This window comes from Salvia splendens, chromosome 13, assembly GCF_004379255.2.
Source record: "Salvia splendens isolate huo1 chromosome 13, SspV2, whole genome shotgun sequence".
Lineage (NCBI taxonomy): Eukaryota > Viridiplantae > Streptophyta > Magnoliopsida > Lamiales > Lamiaceae > Salvia > Salvia splendens.
In genome coordinates this window covers 13,838,753-13,862,221 of record NC_056044.1, presented here as the reverse complement: position 1 = coordinate 13,862,221, position 23,469 = coordinate 13,838,753, and the positions used below count along the sequence as shown (strand labels likewise).

The following is a 23,469-nucleotide window of genomic DNA, read 5'->3' as shown; positions in this document are numbered from 1 at the left end:
TTTTTGTTACATCTACGATGCACCTCTCACGTTATGAAAATTTTATTTAATTTTCTACGAATTGATTTATGTTTGAATTTTGAAACAAAGTGTTGATTTATGTTTTAAATACATAAACATAAACATACTATTGATAGATATTTTGTAAATAATTATGTAATGAATAAGTTATTTAAATTTAAATAACTTAATCTTTTTTAAAAATATTAAAGAAAACTAAAAATATGTATTTCATTATTGAATGATTAATTAAAAATATGTATATAATTAAAGAAAATTTAAAATACGTATTATTTTTTGAAAATATTAAAAGAATTAAAAATACGCATTGGCCCGAATAACCCGGTGGGTTAGCCCGAAACCCGAAGGGTTAGGGTTAGGGTCGAACTTTTATAACCCGAAAAAATCATAACCCGAATAGCCCGTACCCGAATGGCCCGACAACCCGAACAGGTTGGCCCGAACCCGAACGGGTTGGCCAGATTGACATCCCTAGCCATCACAGAGGCTATGAAGGAAGCAATTTGGTTAAAGGGAGTTCTTTCTGAACTTAAATTCTTAAAAACTGTTCCTGCTCTATATTCTGATAGTCAGTCTGCTATTCAACTATGCAAAAATCCTGTTTTTCATGATAGAACTAAGCATATAGATGTTAGGTTCCATTTCATTTGAGATGTAGTTGAAAAACAAGAAATTTTGTTGCATAAGGTGCATACTGATAAAAACCCTGGTGACATGGGAACTAAATGTCTACCTGCTGATAAACTGCTTAATTGCATTAAAAGATTGCATTTTGATTGTGGTTAGCATGTGCATGTGCATGTCCCGGGGGAAGACCTTGTTGGTCCTCTAGACCTTGGTCTACTGGAATCTCAAGGCAAAGATAAAGACCTACTTGACTAATGAGTTGTGTCTCTTTGGTGTCTTGTTAGGCAACCTGGTTAAGTTCTGGACTAATGAGTTTTGTCTCTTTGGTGTCTTGATCCTAACCTTGTAGGCTGTGATGAAGCAACATGATGACCAAGGCTCTCATCTGTTTACCAAAGGTAGTCCAAGGTGGAGTATGTGGAATTATGGACTAACCATTTGGGCTTGGAATTAATTCGGCTGGGCCGTTTTAATTGATGGCCTATTCTGTCTTGGCCCATTACTTAACGAAGAGGTGCCCCGATGGCTGCCACCTGTCACCTCCACCCGGATCATGGTGTTGAGCTGTTGGATTGTGAGGTGTGTTTCTTCTGAGTCTTTAATCGACTCCTCGACTCTTCACTCTCTCATTCTAATCACTATTCTCTTTCTCTCTCTTCGAGCTGGTGCTCTGACTTCTCTCTAGAAACCTCTCTCTCTCTGAAACTCTGGCCGATTTTCTTCACCGATGACTTCGTTCTCTTCTTTTTGGTGAGGATCGAGCGTTATCTCTCAACCTCTGAGTTAATCTGGAGATTTTGTGTGAGTTCGAACGGTTGAGTTCGTCTCCTGACTGTTCTGGGAAGATCTACGGTTGGTTTCTTAGATCCGTGAGTTCTGAGGGTTCTTGAGACCGTGTGGTGGTGATTTTGAGTAGTAGAACGCGTGGGGTGGCTTTCTGTGGTAGTAATCGGGTAACCCTAGCTCGGGGTTAGGTTCTGTCCACTGTGCTCCCTTGAGACTTGTTGGATAAGACGGAGGAGGTCTTTTGCCCTTGTGAAGTCGTTGTTGCGACCTGAGCCATCCTCTGTGCTTGGTGTTTCAAGTTTCGTTGTTTACTGTGTATACTTGTTTAGATCCAGTTAGGATCTGTCTCTTGTGTTACTAACAGGCTTCTTGAGTGTGTAGGTGAATTGCAGTGATAGATCCGGTGCTATTACAAGAGGTTAAGATCTTGTAATCGATTAAGGTTTCTGCTAATTCTTGTATCTTTTGTATTGTTCTTGTTAGTATTACTTGAGTGTGTAATTGGCTTGTACCTTCTGAGATTAGCCATCTCAGACTTTTGTCAATACAAAGAGGTCCCGGTAATTAGTGAATCCCGAGTAATCTGATCCCTACATCATCCACATAGAAAGATGTCACTATTGAGACGATGGGGAACTGGGATGCTGGAAGGTGGATACGTGTGTGCTTTTGTGCTTGGTCAAGCTCCTCAAACCCAGAGAATCCGCTAGATCACAAGGTCTAGGAACTCAGAGGATCCTGGAAGTCCCGGTCGTCAGACACACAAATTCCGCGTTCAAAACTCTTAACCCGCTATACTATGAATTAGTACAGGGAAGTAGGGATCGATCCCACGAAGATGGACGCGTAAGAAGGCATTTAAAAGACTCTGGAAAGGTGATTGCCTGCTGCCACACAATTTGGGGTTGAGAAAATTATAACTAAACTGAAGAATGAAAATTAACTGACACTAGGCCTATGAAACAGAGAACAGCATGTAAACATCGAACATCCTCGTAACTTCAATATCTCAAACAAACTTCCTTGACCTAGTAAACAGCTACCTAATTTAGCTAAACAGAAAGAAAACATGCAGTGGGGACCATTTTCCAGATGCAGCAAAGTACAGATGAAAAGCTACAAATAACAAACTATGGATTTAACCAACAACGACCTGCATCTCGTTACCTAATTCAAACACGAACATGGAGAAAACAGAGTAATAACCCAGATTCAAACAGAATATAATAATTCGGACGTCGGAAACTGGCGATTAATCAGAAACGGAACAGATCTACATATACTAGACGAAGGGAAACGAAAACACAGAAACGAGTCATCAAAATCATGCACAATCAACCAACTCTGCTTCAGATCCACACGCCGGACGCTCAATCCACTCCGGATCCAAGCAATCCGAACCCAACTACGACCAAAAACAACTCTATAAACTCCGATTCAACAAATCCGCTGTGATCAACGACAATCCAACCACTATTCTACTCCCATTCAACAGATCAAGTGCGAAAAGCATCCATTCAAGTAAACAACTCCAAACTCATAAACAAACATCATCCATACTCGAAATCAACATCATCATAACGGAAAATAGAAATTGCATAGAAACTAAATGGGTTTCAACAGTTAACAAAAGCCGAGCTCCGAACAACGAAAACTCCGAACAACGAAAACTCGGTGGAATTCACAGCAGAAACTAAAATGAAAACAGTAAATTGTTTCTTCGCCCTACGTGAGGACGGTGGTACGCAACATCAAACCGAAAGTGAAACTCGATCCCCTCTCAATTCCCGAAACCCAAGTGTGTGTAGAAGTATGTGAAAGTGAGCTTTGAGCCAAAAAGTTTTTTTTGTATGTTGCATGCTCTCTCTTTTATAGATGTGGAGGCGATCTTCTAGAAGCTTCATCCTGAATTCTCCATTCTGCCCTCCAGCTCATGATCTCCTCCGTCTAGCCATTTTTCCTTCTTTCTGCTCACTTCCTCGCCAATTTCCTTCGCCATGCAATTATCTTCCTTCCTTCTTGGACCTGGCGATTTCTTTTACACACCTGGCTTAAAAAATGTGTTAGACCCCGTAAATTATTGAATTTAACCCCTAACCAATGCATGAAATTAGCCTTATCACATAACATGTGGGAGAAGTTATTTTGACAACCAACTACATACTGAATAAGATCCCATTAAAATTTAGCGATGTTACTAATTATGAGTTATAGGGAATAATATTGGAGATCGCAGTGGAAGAGATGTGAATAAGTAAATAAATCAAATTACATGGATCTACAATGGTTATTTGGATTATCAAATTAGCATATAAATAGTTATTGCATGTGAAGAACGCAATTAATTCACTTTTATTATTTTTTATAAGTGGATTCTCATATTCTATTATTTGACTTCACCAACATTCATTAGCTTTTCTCTATTACTTTTATTTACAAAGTCAAACTATTTCTTAAACTTGCGTTGCTAGAATATGAGACCACCAATGGAAATGGAGGGAAATTTGAAATCATTGGGCAATGGTTTTGTAAGGTGAATTTGATTTATTTTTTTCTCAAGTCCGACCCAAAAAGCCGAATTTCAAGCCACGTCAAGAATAAATATTTCCCTGTTTCGCCCGTTAGATCATCAGAATCTCAGCCGTTGGTGACTTTTGCAACTACCTCTTCTCACTAAACTATAAAATCTTTTTTTATTTTCTTTTCATTTACGAAGCTGACAGTCACTGACGGAACCAGCGTAGGCTAAGCCCCGCTCCAGCAGGGGCTCTCCCGACGCCAGCTTCAGTTCCCGGCCATGGCAGCTCAGAAATGTGTCTGTGACAAGAAATGTCTATGTGAGAATGAAGAGAGAAGAAGGGAGGGTTTACCGAGGTGAAGAAATTTTAAAAGTAAAGCAGGTAGAACTATAGCTATGACCTCTAGGGACCTATAAGTTAATAATCACTTTCTTCAACCTTATTTTTTAATACTCCATTATTAATATTGGTTGTCAGATTCTCTATACCTTAAATATGATTAGTTCCTATTTAAATAAAAAAATACCTTTATTAATTACCAATCAAAATTACATTCAAATCTAATTAAATATGTTGTGATATTCTAATTAAATTAAATATATGTTGATTTTTATTTAACTATATAACTAATTTCTTAGAGAATTGCAGCGGCGCTTTATTTATTTGTTTAATTTAGAATTGCATTTTATAAATTACGATATTAATTTGAGAATTATAATTAAATTTATTAATTTTGCATCTAAATAGTTTTAAATTTAGGTTTTAATTTGTAATTTATGATTTTTTTGAATATGAAAATGGAGATTTATTGATTTTCATTATTTATTATTATTATTATTATTATTATTATTATTATTATTATTATTACTATTATTATTATTATTATTATCTAAAGTCTCTAATAAATTATAAATATACTCCGTATTATATTATAAATTAATATCTCAATCTTAATGTTAATATTAATATTGCATTAGTTTTTAAAAAATAGACAACTTTTAAAAGGATATGTGTTTTAATGCACAATTAGTAAAGTAAGAGAGTGATCAAAAGAAAAAATAATTGGAGAATTATTAGTGGAGAATGAGACTATATTAGAGAGAGAAAAAAATTCTTAAATAGAATTGGTCTATTTTTAAGGAACATCCCGAAACGGCAAATGTGATCGATTTTAAGAGACAAATGAATACTACTAGTATTATTTTAAATTTCAGCCCCGGCTCGTTTAAGTTTCTGGTTCCATCACTGCTGACAGTCGAGTTCCCATCTCGTGGGTTTCTCTCTCTATCTTGTCCTTTGCTTTTCCACCCTTTCTCTCTCCACACACACCTCAGCTTCAATGGCTTCTCAAGTTTTCAGCTCTCTCCTCCCGTACCCATGGGTCAAATTTATTTTGCATGCTATGTTTATAAATCGAGCGTTTCTTTTTTCCTTGTCTTTTTACTTTTTGGTCTTTATATGCATCATCAATTTGTCCTTGAAGCTTAGGATTTACTGTTCCAACATTTGGTCTAAAGATCCGGTTTTGGTGTAAAATTTAAACAATCATTTTAATCGTTGTTTGTGCTTCATCTAGACAATTAATATTAAGACTACTTTTCTCTATAAATTTTTGTATAATTCGTGGGCTTAATTAGAAAAATTATGTCTACTTTTACTTTCAATTAGACTAGAAAACGTAGATGAGTGTTTAGTTTCCTAGATAAAATATAGTAGTCCCCTCGTCTCAACTAAGTTGAGTTGTACTCTTTTTTGAGGTGTCCTAACTATGTTGAGTACAAAAAATTAAACATCAAATTATTATTATTTTATTCTGTCATCTGCTCTACTCTCTTTTTATCTTTTTTTCCTATTTTATTTCTTTCTCCTACTTTTTAACGCAATTTCTTAATCTGTTTGTTCAAAAATTTTGACTCAACTTAGTTGGCACGAAGAAAGTAATACTCCCTCCGTCCCGCTTTAGCAGTCTCAGTCACTTTTAAGCACTCATTTTGTAAAAATGATAATAAATAGTTAATGTGGAGAAATGGTAGAGTAAGAGAGAGAATAATGTAGAGAAGAGTCTTATCTATGTTATTCTCTTTTGTACTTTACCATTTATCCACTTTAACTATTTATTATCATTTTTACAAAATGAGTGCTCAAAAGTGACTGGGACTACTAAAGCGGGACGGAGGGAGTAATAAGATATAATCCAAATTAAGTTATGCGATTATTTTAGCAACTAGGGGTCCCCCCTTCGATGTAAACATGGGTTTCCCCCTCCGCAACTAACTGATCAGAAATACGGGCTTAACCGCCCACGAACTTTTTTGGGGTTTCCCCCTCAGCAACTTTCTCATAAACAATAGGGGTTTCCCCCTCAAAATCACCAACATGGGTTTTCCCCTCAATAACACCTTCAGCAACATGGGTTTCCCCCTCAACAACATCTCCAACACAAACTAGGGTTTCCCCCACACCAACACTTACAACAGAAACTAGGGTTTCCCCCTCACCAACACTTGCAGAAACAACAGGGGTTTCCCGGGGTTCTAACTCCCATCTGGATTCCAACTCCCAATCGCGTTCACCTGGGCCTGGTAATCTTCTTCTTGAGGGCCATAGTATTGCTGGGGTGGAATTTCTCCTGGGCCTGGAGATTTCTCTTTCTCTTGTGAGGCTGGCGGGGTAGTTTTCTCAATGGCATTCAAGAGTGCTTTCTCAAGCCTATCTATCCTCGCCTCAACTCTTTCGTCATCTTGCTCCCTCAGAGCGTTTGCTGACCCTCGCCTCATAATGTTCCTTGGGCTGTCGTATTCCTTTTTAGCCTCTATTAACTTCTCCAAAATTTCTCTTGCTTCACTTCCCTTCTTCTTTGTAAAATTTCCCCCGCTCGAGGAATTCATCAAATCATTTGACTCAGGGTTTGCTCCTTCATAGAATAGATAATAAATTTTTGTCTCGATCATCCTATAGTTTGGGCAAGCGTCTAGCAGTCCCTTAAACCGTGACCAATATTGACTCAGAGACTCATCATACTCCTGCTTACAATCCACTATCTCCTTCTTGAGGGCGTTCGTCTTGTTCGAAGGGAAAAAGTAATCCAGGAACTCCAGCTTGAAATCTCTTCATGTACGGATGGAATCCTGAGGCAGCCTCAGCAGTCATGTATTGGCCTCTCCCTTCAAAGCGAACGGAATTGCACGTAGGCGGTAATCTTCCTCCGTCGTATTGTTGGGCCTTTTCTGAATACTGCACAGCTTGCTGAACTCATTTAGGAACTCGTATGGACACTCGTTCCTACGCCCTGAGAACGTCGGTAGGATGCTAGCACATTTGTTTTAATATCGATAGCTCTCTGACGCGGATTTATCACTATAGCCTGGGCTGGCTCACCATCTAGATGGGCAGTGAGCGAACCGATCTCCGGATCTGGATCGACTACGTGTGTCATGTCTCTGATCTCCACCTCCTCTGTATCTATTTCTGATGATGAATTGGGATCCTCCCTTCCTGATGAACTCCAATCTTCTTCACTTTCTGAACCAAACGGAAATGGATCTCCCGTAGATAGCCCCGATCTGGTGGTGACCGTAGATGCTGTGTCCCTGACCTGCCAAATAAACCGATCGTTCCTCCACCCAGACGAGTTACTCCAGTATCCAAACCGCGAGCCCCTGCTCATAAATTGGAAATAAAGGAAAAAAGAAAAATCAAAAGTATGTACGCCAAAATCTTCTAAACACAATCACAAATTACACCATCCATCCCCGGCAACGGCGCCATTTGAAAGACGTTTAGTTTACAGAGAGATGTGTGTGTTATTGTGCTAGGTCAAGCTTCTCAGATCCAGAGAATCCGCTAGATCACAAGGTCTAGGAACTCGGAGGATCCTGGAAGTCTAAGTCGTTGGACACACAACCCCTGCGCTTTCAAAACCCTCAACCCGCTATACTATGAATTAGTACAGGGAAGCAGGGATCGATCCCACGGAGATGGACGCGTAAGAAAGCATTTAGAAGACTCTAGAAAAGTAAATGGTTGCTGCCACGCAATTTTGGGTTGAGGTATAACTACTACAAGACCTAGGAACAAAATCAAATACTGGACCTAGGAGACTGAAAATATCATGCTGACATCGGACATCCTTGCAACTGCGGCATGTCAAACTAACTTCCTAGACCGAGTAAACAACTACCTAATAAGGCTAGACAGAAAGCGAGTAAACAGTGGGGACCATTTTCCAGAAACAGCAAGTACGGAAGAAAAGCTGCAAATAACAAACTAAGAATTTAACTAACAACGACCTGCATCTCATTACCTGAATCAAACGCGAACATGAAGAAAACAGAGCACATATCCAGATTCAAACAGAATGTAAAAGTTCGGACGTCGGAAACTTGCAATTAGCCGGAAATAAAACAGATCTACATATACTAGACGGAAGGAAACAAAAACACGAAAACGAGGCATCAACTACGATCAACTCTGTTTCAGATCCAAACGTCGGATGCTTAATCCACTCCGGATCCAAGCAATCCGAACCCAACAACAACCAAAATCAACTCCATGAACTCCGACTCAACGAATCCGCCCCGATCGACACAAGCTACCAACGATTCTACTCAAATTCAACTAGCAAATGCGAAAAGCATCCAAACGAGTAAACAACTACAAACTCAGAAATAAAACATCATCCATACTCAAAATCAACAGCAGCAAACAGAAAACAGGAATTGCATAAATCAATGAGAATTCGACAGAAAACAGAGCCGAGCTTCGAACGGCGAAGCTCGGTGAAATTTATGACAACAAAACGAAATGAAAGCAAATAATTGTATCTTTGCCCTCCGTGAGGACGGTGTTTCCCAACAACTAACAGAAAGTGAAACCCTAAACCCCCTACAAATTCCCGGAAAACCCCGAAGTGTGTAGAAGTGTTTGTGAGCGCCAAAGTGCCAAAAGTTTTTTTTTCTGATTGCATGCTCTCTCCCTTATATAGGTGCGGGATTGATCTTTTAGAAGCCTTCGCAGAAATATCAATTCTGCCCTTCAGCTTCGTGATCTCCTCTGTCTGGTCATTTTCCTCCACAATGCTCACTTTATCGCCAAATTCCCTTCGCCATGCAATTGTCCTCCTTTCTTCCTGGACCTAGCGAAACATTCTACACACCTGGCTTAAAACATGTGTTAGACCCCGTAAATGCATGAATTTGACCACCCCGTAAACATTTTTATTAATATAATAATAAAAAAATAAATAAAAAATTTCATACCATATAAAACATTCTATATCTAAATATACTTTAAAAAATTCTTAAAATATATTTCATTTTTAATTTTTCATACAAATTTTAAATTAGGAGTATATAATAATGTTTAATTTTAAATATATATCTTAAAATTATCATAAATAATTGATAAATTATTTACATCTTATAAAAATTTGACTGTATTTCATTACTTTTGTATTGGATGACCACATGTTAATTTTATAGGTATCAATCCGATTAGCCCAATGGGATAGCCTGAATAGCCAGCACTCGATTAAGCCACAGTCTGAGTATGGTTGGCCTGAAACCCACTGCGTTGATCCGATTAACATCCCTTAAAACACTATCTCACTCCGGTACAGAAAAAAATAGAAAAAAATATCGAGTTAAATAGAACATCCCTCACTTAGGCGCCGCCGCCCCGCCAGTATTCATCCATTCAGACATTACAACCACAACCTTATTCCTTCCCATCACAATAATAATATTTTTTGAAACAACACGAATTTTAATGCATAATTGGTAAAGTAAAAGAGATAGAAAGAAAAATGTGTCAGTGGAAAATGGGTCTCATCTTAAAAGAAAGAAAGAAATTTTATTTAATAAAAGTTTCTATTTTTAGAAGATAGAATGAAAATGAAATAGTTTCTATTTTTAGGAAACGAATGGAGTATGTGAAAATGAAAATGAAAATGGAAAGGTTTTTGGTGTGGGCTGATTGTGGTATAACTAAGGTGTTGGACTATAAAAAAATGAAAAAAAAGAATTAAATTGGAAAAAACTTGGAATATTAGTACAGTATGTAATTCATAGATTGCCTTGACCTGTTAAATTTAGAGGTTAAGGGCCGGTAATTTTTCAATCCGATAAAAGTATAGTCCGATTAGCTCGCAACCTGATTAGTATAGACTCGAAACCTGATGGACTGACCCAGTGGATTGAACCTAGGTACAACTATTACTATTATTTCTTCACATTTGACACATAATTCAATATTTTATTAATTATTTTTATAACATAAATAACTATAAAAAATCATTCAGTGTTGTATTTAATACATGTATGGGGAGTACATTTTTATTAATATAATACTCCATCCGTCCCTAAAAATAAAGTTATTTTATCATTTTGGGCAGTCCCCCAAAATTAGACAAAGTCTAAATATGGAAAGTTTTTCAACAAATAATAATCATACACATTATTTATAATGTGGACCGCACGATCCACTAACACTCATTCAACTACATTTTCTCACCTTATCTCTTACTTTTTCTCATCTATATCTTACTTTACTTATTGCACATTAAAACCAGTGTCATTTACAAATCTGTTAATTTTTGGAACGAAAAATTCATATTAACCATATAAAATATTTCCATTTGTAAAATATGCTTTAAAAATTTTAAAAATTTATTTAATTTTTATTTTATTCATACAAATTTTAAATTAGTAACTAGCATATATTTATGTTTGATTTAACATATACCTTAAAAGTATCATAAATAAATAATTTACAACTTATAAAAAATTTAACTATTTTTCATTATTTGCATTGCAGTCCGAACATGAATATTTAGGATTAGGGGTAAATATTTATAACTTGATAAAAGCACAACCCGATTAACCAGCACTCGATTAACCTATAATCCGAATAGTATTGGCCCAAAGCCCCAAACCTGCTAGACTGGCCCGATTAACATCCCTGGTCATCTCCAACCATTTACGCCAAACTTAAACCTATTTTTAGGTATATGTTAACACCAAAAGTAATTTTACTCTAATCATTTACACCAAACTCAAAACCAAAAGAATATTTCATATCCACCTACTTTTTATACATTTTCAATTACACCTACATACTTATTTAAATTACACATTGATCCTTCAACACTATATAAAAAAATTAAATTATATAATAAAATTTCTTATTATATACTCCCTTTGTCCCATTAGAAATGAAACGTTTTCCTTTTTGGGTTGCCCCATTAAAAATGAAACGTTTCTAAAAATGGAAACAACACTCTCCCTACTTTTTCTTCTCTCTCTTACTTTACTCTTTCTTCATTAACTCACAAAACAACACTACATAAAATCACGTGCCGGAAACCAAATGTTTTATATTTAATGGGACGGAGAAAGTATTAAATATACTTTATATTAAAAAAATACACTAACTTGAAAATTAATAGACACTTCACATGCTATTGATAAAATTAAAACATTAATCAAAATATATTTAAAAATATCACAATCACAAAAATAAACATACCACAATATGGATATAAAATTAGAAAAAAATTCAAGACTCGAAATTTGTGTTTATTCCCACAACTGATCAACTAGTGAGTCCAGATGAGCATTTCATTTCTTTTTTGCGTCATATCAAGTGAAATACTTTCGAAATCGAACATCTTTATTTGTTATTATAATTTTTTTGTGTTTTAATTCACATAATTAAATAATAATGGATCGATTTGCAATTTCTCATAAATTTTGGCAGTACCACCATATTTGATGTTGTACACCATATTTGATGTAAATTTGTAGAAAACACAAAAATGAGTTTGAATTTGGTGTATGGTTAAAGATGATTTTTACCCAAAAATGAGTTTTGGTGTATGGTAGGAGTTAGGTCTAATAAAATCACTCTCACACCGGTACAGGAAAAAAATAAGAGAAAAAATAGAGCAAAATAGAACATCCCTGACTTCAGGCGCCGCCGCCCCGCCGGTGTTAATCCATTCAGGCGCCGCAACAACAACCTTATTCCTTCCCATCATCTCTCTCTATCTCTCGGCACTCTCTGCCCTGAATCGTCGCTTTTCTCTATTCGCCTGCATCCAACACCACACTTCAATTTTAGTGGCTCCAAGCTTGAAGACCCAATTTCTCATATTTGATTTTTTATAAAAGAAATTGTAAGTTTTCTACCCCTTTTGTTATTATGTCATCTTCTAAGCACACGAAATTGATAGGCAGATAAAAGAAATTTCTATATTTGTTTGGAGAGGGGAAGAACCGTACAATGGCCTTTTTATTCTTGTTCTTGATGGATTTTGTCATATTGGTTTGAATTAGCTATAGAATTAGTCCTTGGAGGAAGAACACGTTAACAAAGGTGTATAAAAACCATTTCTCAAATTGAAATAGGTGTGGCTGAAAATTGTAGGGGAATAAGTTAAGATTATGTTTTAATTGTTTAATTGCTCTTGACTTCATACAATACTTCGAAAATCACCAACAATCAAGGAGAATTGGTAACCTCTACAAGGCAATAAGTTTGTAGTGCTAATGAACTCCCCTTTGTTACCCTGCATTTCTTAACTATTACGGATGAATCCCAATTCTAGTAAAAGGAATGAAAAGGATTGAGTAATTGCCTTTGTGGGTTTGTTTATATTGCTGGATTTGGGCATTTTATTAGTCTTTAACCTGTAAATTGTAGATTAATTGAAAAGAAAAGTTGAACTTTGGAGATGAATGAAGCTCCGTCTAAAACCTTGGGATCAAATAGAGAACTTAGTTTCATGTATTTAATTGAGCTTAAAATTGCAAGTGATATGTGTAATTATGATATGGGGCTGTAAAAAACCATGGAGAAGATGATTGTTGATCTAAATTTTTGAAGAGTGTGTGAATTGGGAAAAAAGGGGGAATCTGCCTTGCTTGGTTTAAGATTAGATCCAAAATATACACAACTATATTGTCTTTCTGTTGAGCATGAAGTGTTGAGGGAATTACTCAATGACACAAATATGAAGTAACTCATACTTAGTATTGTTCTTTCCCTACTGTACTAGTCAGATTCAGCCATGCTAATGTGTTGAAAATCCTATTGTAAAATTTTCTTTAGATATTATCATGTCTTAGGAAGATCCCTTTAAAATTTCGACTTATATCATCAATGTTTGATATTTTAAAAATTCCTGCAAAACAGTCGGCAGAAACTGTCACGCAAACTGGCAGGCTGAAATGAAATTGCCATAACTCCCTAATCCCTTGGAGTTTTGGGGATTACTTTTTAAAAAAAATTAAACTAGACACCAAGAGGTTTCTTGTGGTATACTGGTATAGGGATCGACCCCTAGGTTGCTCTGAGAAATAGGCAGTTTATTATTTAAGTGTAGTGTAATGCAGTGAGCTTTAAAAGCTTTAAAAGTTAAAAAGAAAAAATAAAGGTATGTTAGCTAAGTAAGAGTAATTTTGGAGAAACTTTTCTAGTTCTAATTTACACATATTTGTAAGTCATGATAAATACCTTAGACGTTTAAAGAATTTACTTATTGCAACACCCTTTTTATTGATAAATTGATATGGAATATGTGGGTGATATTATAAAGGTGAATAAACCAAAAAATGTAGTTGGGGAACGGAAAATGGTGCGTGATCGAAAGAAATAATGATTTAAGGCTTTGACTAAAAAATGATATTATAAATGGACGGTATGAGATTATGAATATCATTCTTGAAACATGATGTTTGATATTGATATGAGTAGATGTATCATAATTAGTGTTATTAATGGCGGCATATGGCGGTTGGTCAAAAACCGCCATAGGGATATGGCAGCCGCACAGTGGTATCATGGCAGTCGATACATAAATAAATAGATACAGTAAAATATAATACATAACCTAAGATGCAAAAATTTAGAAAATATAATATTTCAAATAAAAAATAGTAGTTGAAACATAAAGTAAAACAATGCTATGTTTAATATTAAGGTCTTCACTCAATAATAAAAATGCAAAGTAAAATGCAAAGTCTATAGTCAAGTGTCTTCGCTCCTCATCCTCATCGCCTTCAAATCCTTCTTCTTCTTCAAGGGTCCTTTCTACAACCACAGTCAGCAAATTTTCTTTTCCTTTTCTTGATGTGGTTGTGGTCCTTGTGTCTTTCTTAGAACCTCGAACAAAACTCGATGATGTGGAAGACTCATTTATTTTTTTGGTCCTAGTATATGTTGTAGGCACTCCAATTCCCGAAGCCTCATAAGCTGTTTCCAGTCAAGTGTATTGCCATTAAAAACTATATCATTGTCGGCGTTAACAACCTCAACATCATCTAATTCTCCAACTAACCACTTGTTACACTCATCAATGTCGTTGAGGGAAATGGGATCAATTTTATCTCTAATATCGTGCCTTTCACACAATGCTTTGTTGTATTTAGAGTAAAGGTCAATTTTGGTCTTAAGTAAAGGTCAATTTTGGTCCTAAACATACGATAAAAATACGATTTTGGTCCAAAACATTCACTTTTTGAAAAACAGGTCCATAACAAAATGAAAATGTTGATGAATTAGTCCTTTTTTGATGGTTACGTCCAGTGTTGTTAGGGTCGAGGGTCGCACCGGGTCGATAAGGTGAAAATTCGGGTCGCGGGTCGACGAGTCGACTGGGTCGAGAGACCCACTAATCTAGGCTAATTTTTTTGCCTTTTAATATTAAATCAAATAAATATATTACTCTAATGTTTATAATATATCAAATAATATAAATGTAGACGTAATTCATGTGAATAGAGATAAAGTGGAAAATAGAAATTATCAAAATATCAAAACAATTCATAAGTCATAAGTAAAACACAAAATAAATAATTGAAACCATTGTCTAAAAATGTCAAAAGAAAGTTATATATCATCTTCACTTAGATGATAGTCATCTTCTCCTTCATCAAACTCTGCTCCAACCAAGTTTATATCTTCATTCTCTTCATCTTCATCCACAAGACTACGAGTAGACTTGGAACTTGAGGCATGATCTCGAGTATTTGTGTTGCTTCTAGTATTGTGAGATGGCTCCAACACACCAGAAGCTCTACCAACATCTCTCCATCTGAGCGACTCATTTTGGAAGACAAAATCATCACCCCCCTCATCCTCATCCTCCCCCTCCATCCTACCCATTAACCATTCATTACTATCGTCAATGTCACTTAGGAGTATAGGATCAGTGACGTTTTGTATGTTGAATCTTCGCTCAAGATCTCTGTTGTATTTCACAAACACTAAGTTGTTCAAGCGTTCTTGTGCCAAACGATTCCTCTTTTTGCTATGAATCTGTAAATGAAAAGGTAAAAATAACATATATTAGCTTCTCACAAATATAAGCACAAATTTCAAGTCTTACATGTTGAAAAGTACTCCAATTCCTCTCACAGCCAGTAGCACTACAAGTTAGGCTCAAGACTCGAATTGCAAAGTTTTGTAAATTTGGTGCCTTAGACCCATAATGTTTCCACCATTCAGCTGAAGAAAACAAGATAGAGAAATATTTAGTATATCATTTATCAATCAAATAAATAGTTTGATGAAAAATATGATAATATTTACCTGGTGCCATTTGATTTCTATGTCGAATAGCTAAAGGATTTCCGAAACAGGAAACAACGTCCCGATACAAAGCCGTTTCCTTTTTCATGATCTGATCTTGCATATTTATGTCGGGAACCAGTTTTAGAATACACTCGTGCAAGCCTTCGATAACCTCTGAACAAGCCAAAATACCTTTCACATCTTTATAAAAGACTGCCGGATTCAAGTAATGACCTGCAGCATGCAATGGTTTGTGCAATTGATCATTCCATCTAGAGTCAATTACATCAAATGCTCTCTTATACTTGTCTTCGTTTCCGTTGAATGACTTGGAAATGGTCTATTTACAACGATCCATAGCCTCATAAATATAACCCATCGCGGGCTTGCGCTCAGCATCAACCATTCTCAACACCTCAATAAGAGGAGAACCCAATTTGAGTGCATGTACAATATGTCTCCAATAAGCATCATTCAACACAGTAGTAGTTGCCTGTTTTCCGGATGCCTCTTTGTACCACTGACTAGTAGTCCATTCATCACTGGTGAACATTTTTCTGAGATTCTGCCGCTGGTTATGGATGGACCTCAAAGTGATGAAGGAAGTAGCAAATCTAGTGACTGCCGGCCTAAGTAACTCTCTCTTATTCGTATATCTTCTCATCATGTTCAGCACGCCCATCTTACTGTAAATATAACCGGTCAAAGCTATTGACTTTTTGATCACACCATTGATAAGCGGTATTTTACCAATATCTTCAAGCATCAAATCGATGCAATGTGCTGCACATGGAGACCAAAACAGTGAGGGTATCCTTACTTGCAACGTCATTCCAGCTTTCTTGTAATTGGAGGCATTATCTGTCACGATTTGGATCACATTCTTCTCTCCAACATAATCAATCATCTCTTCGAACATTGCTACCAGAGCGTTTGCATCTTTTACAATGTCAGACACATCGACAGACTTGATGAAAATTGAACCTTTTGGCGAATTCACTAAGAAGTTGATAATTTCTTTATGAGAAACAGAATCACGCCACCCATCAGATATAATTGAACATCCATAAGTTGCCCAATCATCTCTATGCTCTTTTACGAGAGCACTCACACTCTCAACTTCTTTCTTCAGCAAAGGCACTCTCAGCTCATGATAACTCGGTGGCTTCATACCAGGACCATACTGTCCAACAGATTCAATGGCAATCTTAAAGCTTTCGTGCTTAGCAGCATTAAATGGTATTCCGGCTTCATAAAACCATTTAGCCAATTTAGTGCAAGCCCTGTCACGTAACTCTTTTTCCTGAACATCATTTATCGTCTGTTGTTTTCCCTTGCTCAATTTTTGTACTTGGACTCCTTTTGCTGGAACGCGGTCGTAATATACATCCAAAGCACCTTTCGTCCTCGGTTTCTTCGATTTAATTGTTGTATTACCAACATCATCCTCTTCGTCATCTCCAAAGGTTAAATCTTCAAAATCCTGCCTACCTTGTGATGCTGACGGAAGATCTTGATCCAGTTTAGCATCCTCTTTTTTCTTCATGAACTCTATAATCTCATCTCTCACATGTGATGGACATTTAGGGCATGCCGTGACATTTTTAAAACCACCGACCAAGTGTTCCTTAACCCTTCGAACCCCTGATGTTATATTCTTTGAGCAAAAATTACACGTAAATAAATATCTAGTCTTTGGATTTGGAGTTGCGTATTTTCTTGCAGGATCTTGAGCCATCTTATATTGACTGTGATAAAAAAAACAATATACATGTTATGATGTATCGGCTGTTATTAATTATACAATATACATGGATCTACAATTTAATAAAATATTATATGATCTATAGTTTTATACAAAAAGTAGGAAAAATAAAGTTGCATAAAAAAATTACAATTAATTACAATAAAGTTACGTGATTTTCATGCATTGAAAACTTTAATCTCTAGAACAAAATAGTCAAAACCTTACATGTGGAAAATTTCCAGCCAACTAATTATGTAATTATAATAGTTTGCAGTTAAGATTAACTGAATCACAGTTGGTGGGAAAATCCACCCATAGATGCATAAAATAGTCCACGAAATTGCCCAGGAAGCAATTACCGAGCCATGCAAATCCACCATCACCGTACAAACACGATCGTTGAATTATATTTCTAAATTCAAAAAGAAGATGAAAGTTAGAACAATACCTTGATTAAACAAAGGAATATATAAATGGTGGTAGCAAACACGATCGTTGATTTGTTTATGTGTTTAGAGATGTAGAGGAGGGTGAATTATGAAGTGTAGAAGTAGGGTTTGTGTTTGAAAATATTGATATGTGCGTTGTGTGTGACTGATTTGTGCATATATAGAGAGATTTGAGGATTGAGATTGAAAATAATAAGAAATCGTGTGAGATTTTGATATCAAAAGTTGCAGATTTTTAGGAAAAGTTGCTTTTATATTAATGTTTAATTAAGTAAAAATAATCTTGCAGCAAAAAGGAAAAGATTTACGTGGGGAATTACTTTACATCTTAACAGAAAAGCATGTATTAGCCGTTAGAAAAGATTGAGGAAAAGATTGGCGACCCACCCAAATCGCTCGACCCCGCCGACCCAGCCGACCCAGCCGACCCAGCGCGCCCCATGTATCTCGATCTACCCACCCATGTTGGGGCGGTGCAGGTCTCGACCCGGGCGACCTGGGCGACCCGGGCGACAAATTAACAACACTGGTTACGTCAAAAAAAACTCATGGTCAACGCTAATTGCACTTTGGCATGACCGTTAGTTTTTTTACGGAACTGTAAAAAAAGAACCATTCCGACAAGGATTTCATTTGTTATGAATCTGTTTTTCAAAAAGTGAATGTTTTGGACCAAATTCGTATTTTGGTTATATGTTGAGGACCAAAAATGATCTGTCTTGTATTTAACATACACCAAATCATGCATTTCAAACCTATTTCTCTTTTTTGAATGAATTTATTACCTTGTTAATTACAGAATTATATTAGAACTGAAAATTTTGAAATATATTTAAAAAACAACTAAACCACTTACTTGCTCAAAAACACTTTAATTGCGCTCACACCCGAAAGCACTATATATTAAGCTAATGATCTTGACAGCAAGTCTTTGCAAATTCAGAGCATCATGGCCATACTTCTTCCACCATTGAGCTACAAATCAGAAGAATATAATAATGGATATTTGATTATCAATTGTAGTAATCTATGTAGGAATATTTATACTTTAGTATCAATTTAAAACATATATGCAAAATTAAATATTGGAATAAATAGTTTCTCACCTAGAGCTAATATTTTTCTATGTCGCATTGCAAATTCGTGGCCGAATAAAGAAGATCACGACGAGGCACTTGGTGAGATGGTACTACAAGTAGTGAAGGCATGTTTGGTCACAAATTTACCGTGCGACATAGGAAAAAAATTAGCACCAGCGAAAAACTATTTATTTTAATTTTTAATTTTGTATATATGTTTCAAATTTTAATATGACACTGAAGTATAAATATTGCTACATAGATTACCACAATTGATAATCAAATATCCACTATTATATTGTTCTGTTTTGCAGCTCAATGGTGGTAGAAGTATGACCATGATGCTCCGAAGTTGCAAAGACTTGCTATCAATATCTTAAGCTTAACATGTAGTACTTCCGGGTGTGAGCGCAATTGGAGTGTTTTCGAGCAAGTAATTAATTTAGTTACTTCTTAAATATTTCTTGAATTTTCAGCTCTAATATTAACAAGATATAATGTGATAGATTCATTCAAAAAAGAGAAATAGATGCACGCTTTGGTGTAGGTTAAATACAACAAAAATTTGTGTGAAAGACGCAATATTAAAGATAAAATTGATCTCATTTTATTCAACGACATTGATGAGTGTAACGAATGGTTGTTTGGAGAATTAGATGATGTTGAAGTTGTAAGCACGCCAATGATTTGGTTTTTGATGGCGGTACACTAGACCGGGAAACTGGCTTCGGGAATTGGAGAGTCTACAACATATACTAGGTAAAAATAAGGAGTTTTTCACATCATCTAACTTTGTTCGAGGTTCTAAGAAAGACACAAGGACCGCAGCCACATAAAGAAAAGGAAGAGAAAATTGCTGACTGTGGTTGTAGAAAGGATTCATGAAGAAGAATTAGAGCAAGAAGAAGAGGACGAAGCATTTGAAGGCGATGAGGATGACTATGTTGCGCTTGAAATGTTATGTATAGATTGCTTGACGTCCAACGCGTGTGGCCTGCCAGCCACCACCTCCATCAGCCACCCTTCTCTATTCAAGTTAGTTTGTTGTTGTTCACCTCAAATTAGGGCTTGGGTTTTTTGTATTCTGTTTTGTGTTATTGAAATTAGAGCTCTATTGTTTACTGAATTAATTCTAAATCATTAATTAGATGAAGGAACGGAAGTGAAAACAATCAGGGAGAAATCATTCAACGCAAAAGTCACTAAATTTCTAGAGCATCATCAATTACGGACTTTGGAATGCCATTCAAAAAAAATCTTTTCCCAAATAATCAATTTGTTATTCTTAAGCAACTACCGGAATCATCCCTGCCGCTGCTAAGTCTTCAGAGAAGATTCAGTTGTTCATCGCAATCTGATTCTTCCAACTGGGTTCAACACAACCAATTGTTTCAAAGGCACCCCAGGTTGCAACTTTTCGAGAAAGGATGGATGAAAACACTTCATCATCTCAAGCAATTTGTTGCTTACATATTTGTAACGGGTGTTCACCGCAACCCCTTCATCATTAGTCGCATACTCTATTTGAGCTTGGTTGAGTCAGAAGAATGTAACCATACCGAAAATTCAGAGTTTGGAATTCAGATCTTCAGTAGGATCGAAAGACCCAATATTTTTTCCTGGAATACACTGATTAGATTCTTCGCCGGGTTAGATCCCATGATTGCTCTTCATTATTACACGAAAATGGTTAGAGAAAGAATACTCCCTGACAGATATACATTCACATTCTTGCTCCAGGCTGGTGGGCCTAGTTTGGATCTGTTTTTCGTGAAACAAGTTCATTGCCATGCGCTGAAATTCGGTTTCGATCACAATTTGTATGTTCAGAATTCCGTACTCAGTGCCTATGCAATTCGGGACTCGGCAATGGATGCACGGAGTGTGTTCGATGAAATGTCAAACAAAGATGTCGTTACATGGACGAGCTTGATATCATGGCTCGTCGCGCATTCCAATTACATGGAAGCACTTCGAGTTTTCAAAGATTTGATGGCCGATGACTGTCAATCACATCCAAATGTTGTCACCACCATCTCTGCAATGTCAGCTTGTGGTGGTCTAGGATATGCGAATCTTACTAAATGCTTCCACACTTTATTAGAGAAGGCTGGATGGATGGCAACTGACGTTTCCATTTCTAATTCCCTGATTGATGCCTATGCAAAATGTGGAGATTTAAGCAACGCAACTAGTGTTTTCGATGAAATTCAGAATGTGAAGAAGGATTTGTATTCTTGGACGGCCGTTATCACAGCATATGGTATGCATGGCCGAGGACTAGATGCACTGTGTGTGTTCTCTCAAATGGATCCACTCCACGGACTTGCACCCGATGCTGTGACCCTTGTCGCGATTCTTTCGGCATGCGCACACTCTGGCCTGCTCGACCAAGGTTTGTGCATTTTTGAGTTGATGTGGAGAAGGTACAAGATTAAGCCTGACCTTCGTCACTATGGATGCATTGTTGATCTATTGGGAAGAGCTGGGATGATTAAACGAGCTTACAGTATTGTTGAGAGCATGCCGATGGAGCCTAATCTGGCTGTATTGGGATCTTTGCTGAGTAGTTGTAGGCTTCACAATGAGTTGGAGTTTGGTGAAGCTGTTTTAAGAAAGATCGAGCTTTTGAAAGAGATGGGAGGAGCCTCGGTGCTCATATCTAATATGTATGCTAGTAAGAACGAATGGGATAGAGTGGTTAACGTACGAAACAAAATGAGAGATGGAATGAAAGGAAAGATTCCTGGTAGAAGTTGGATTCAGGATAAAGATGCAGTTCATGAGTTTGTAGCAAGAAATGATGTTGATCCACAACTGCACATGGTACTTCGAAGTTTGGAAAAGCTCTCTACATTGCTGTAAGTGTTTTAGTAATGTCCTCTATTTGAGTACAATTTTGTTAAGGTAATAAAACATCTTGTTCAGACCAGCCATTTACCAGCAATTTAGTTGCTGTTGAAATATTTGTGTATAGTGAACGAAATAGTAGGCATTCTTTTCTGTTTTGCTTTCAAGCTGATTGAATATGTAATTATGTATACCAACTTAAAGAAAGGGCAATTTGATAGTTGAATTCATGTTCAAAATTTTAAATTCATGATCACAGGTGGAAATCCATTCCAGATTCACTACTTAAATTGTAGTATAACTGTACAAGTATGAAGAAAGAAACCATTATTTTCTGTTGTAATTTTTGTTGAGTAGTCGATTTCAAACATGAAAAAAGAAACCATATTTGTTCAAGACCAAGCTGCTTTTTTTTCCTTTCTTATTTCCCTACTTGTCCTAGACTGTTGGGCAAGACTGGAAAAGGTACAGTTAAAGGAACAGGTAATAGCATTACTTCATAACTCTGAATTCTGACAAAACAATAGATTGATTACTACTTCTTCTCTGTATATATAGACTGAAGTTAAGGGTACTCTGAGACCAAAACATAGATTGATTACTATTCTAGTAAAAAAGGAATAGGCATTTTCAATTGTCCCCGGCCTTTCTGCAGTTTATAATATGTTATCATAGCACAGTCGGCGATTGGAAGCTTAGGTTCCGATGATCTAAGGTACAATATGTTATCATAGCTCTGAATCTTCAATTGGTGAACAAATGCATATTTTTCCTGTTTATGAATTCTGCATTCTTATATCTGATTTCTTCATGTACTTGTATCAGCTATAAATTGTTGTATAAATTTGTATGCTTGATGAAAAATTATTGAAAAATATTTGCACTCATGGGATATGTATACATCCATTTTAAAGGGGGATTTTTCCAACTATTTTACTAGCTGTCTGATATATGCTGGCCGTTCACATGCCTCATTCTTTGCCGGACTAATTGTCTTAAATTTTGTACAAATATTTGTAAGTTTTTCACCTTTTTTCAAATGTAGTTTTTAGTTTCAGTGTTATTAATTTTGTGAATCAATTTTTTGAATATGACAGCTTCACTCAGCCGCTTGACATCGTCCACACTCGATCTCAATCTCATTGATTCACCAGAACGTAATTTTCGTTGATAAACTGTTTAGGTGAGCTAGCTTTAGCAGATCTGACCGAGTCCGAGCCTTTTATCATAGATTACCCTAATTTGGTGTATTGTGGTTGTTAGATAGCACCAAGTTACTGCGGCATTTTCTTTGAATTTAAATTATTGCCGGGCTTTCCATTCATAATTTTGCAGATATAAGATAGGGAATGTTAAGGAGTCTTTTCTGTAGAGATGACTATAACTTATCGCTTTCCTTCTGCAGTCTACATGTTTGATTCATTTTGAATAATTCAAACTACATGTTATGAGTTGAGTCATTGCTAGTGTTGATTTTATTCATTTTCTACGTTATCAATTTCATTGACAAATCTCTCTTGATTTGTAACAGTAATGTGCAAAACCATGAAAGCTGCAAATCTTGAAAATGGGATGAAATATTTGTGTGCAGAGTTAGGTAAAATGGGATAAGCAGCAGGAGGTGGAAGTTGGCATTCATCCCCATTGAAGTAAATCTTCCTTGGAAACACTCATCCCTGTTTGAGTGTAAACAACATGTCCCTGTCCTTCTTCAAGAGTCTCGGATTGAACATTTTCAAACTCCCCGGCCTACATGACCAGGTCGTCGTAGAAGATGACTCAAACAAGACATGTGTGAGATGTCGACTCACTGTGTGAAG

The 23,469-nt window shown here is 36.3% G+C and overlaps 3 protein-coding genes across 3 annotated transcripts; 1 reads left to right on the top strand and 2 right to left on the bottom strand.

Moving 5' to 3' along the window:
- Nucleotides 1-14,699: 14,699 nt before the first annotated feature.
- Nucleotides 14,700-18,480, bottom strand: LOC121761818. The gene is made up of 4 exons (XM_042157495.1): nucleotides 18,108-18,480; nucleotides 15,543-16,210; nucleotides 15,340-15,458; nucleotides 14,700-15,269 (listed from the first exon to the last, which is right to left on the bottom strand). The coding sequence occupies exons 2-4, from the start codon at nucleotides 15,643-15,645 to the stop codon at nucleotides 14,841-14,843; spliced, it is 651 nt and encodes a 216-aa protein (XP_042013429.1). The 5' UTR covers nucleotides 15,646-16,210; nucleotides 18,108-18,480; the 3' UTR covers nucleotides 14,700-14,840.
- On the bottom strand, nucleotides 15,865-17,262 carry LOC121760536. Its single transcript, XM_042156190.1, has one exon. The coding sequence runs from the start codon at nucleotides 17,260-17,262 to the stop codon at nucleotides 15,865-15,867; it is 1,398 nt and encodes a 465-aa protein (XP_042012124.1).
- Nucleotides 18,481-19,146: 666 nt separating the features above from the next.
- On the top strand, nucleotides 19,147-22,329 carry LOC121761817 (pentatricopeptide repeat-containing protein At4g21065-like). Its single transcript, XM_042157494.1, has one exon. It carries the CDS (start codon nucleotides 20,039-20,041, stop codon nucleotides 21,662-21,664), a length of 1,626 nt encoding a protein of 541 aa, XP_042013428.1. The 5' UTR covers nucleotides 19,147-20,038; the 3' UTR covers nucleotides 21,665-22,329.
- Nucleotides 22,330-23,469: the final 1,140 nt, after the last annotated feature.

Coding starts and splice junctions, on each gene's coding strand:
- LOC121760536 (XM_042156190.1), bottom strand. CDS start 17,262: ATGGCTCAAGATCCTGCAAGAAAATACGCAACTCCAAATCCAAAGACT.
- LOC121761818 (XM_042157495.1), bottom strand. CDS start 15,645: ATGCAAGATCAGATCATGAAAAAGGAAACGGCTTTGTATCGGGACGTT. Junction 15,459..15,542: donor TAGAAATCAAATGGCACCAG/GTAAATATTATC, acceptor TGTTTTCTTCAG/CTGAATGGTGGAAACATTAT. Junction 15,270..15,339: donor ATTGGAGTACTTTTCAACAT/GTAAGACTTGAA, acceptor TTTCATTTACAG/ATTCATAGCAAAAAGAGGAA.
- LOC121761817 (XM_042157494.1), top strand. CDS start 20,039: ATGCCATTCAAAAAAAATCTTTTCCCAAATAATCAATTTGTTATTCTT.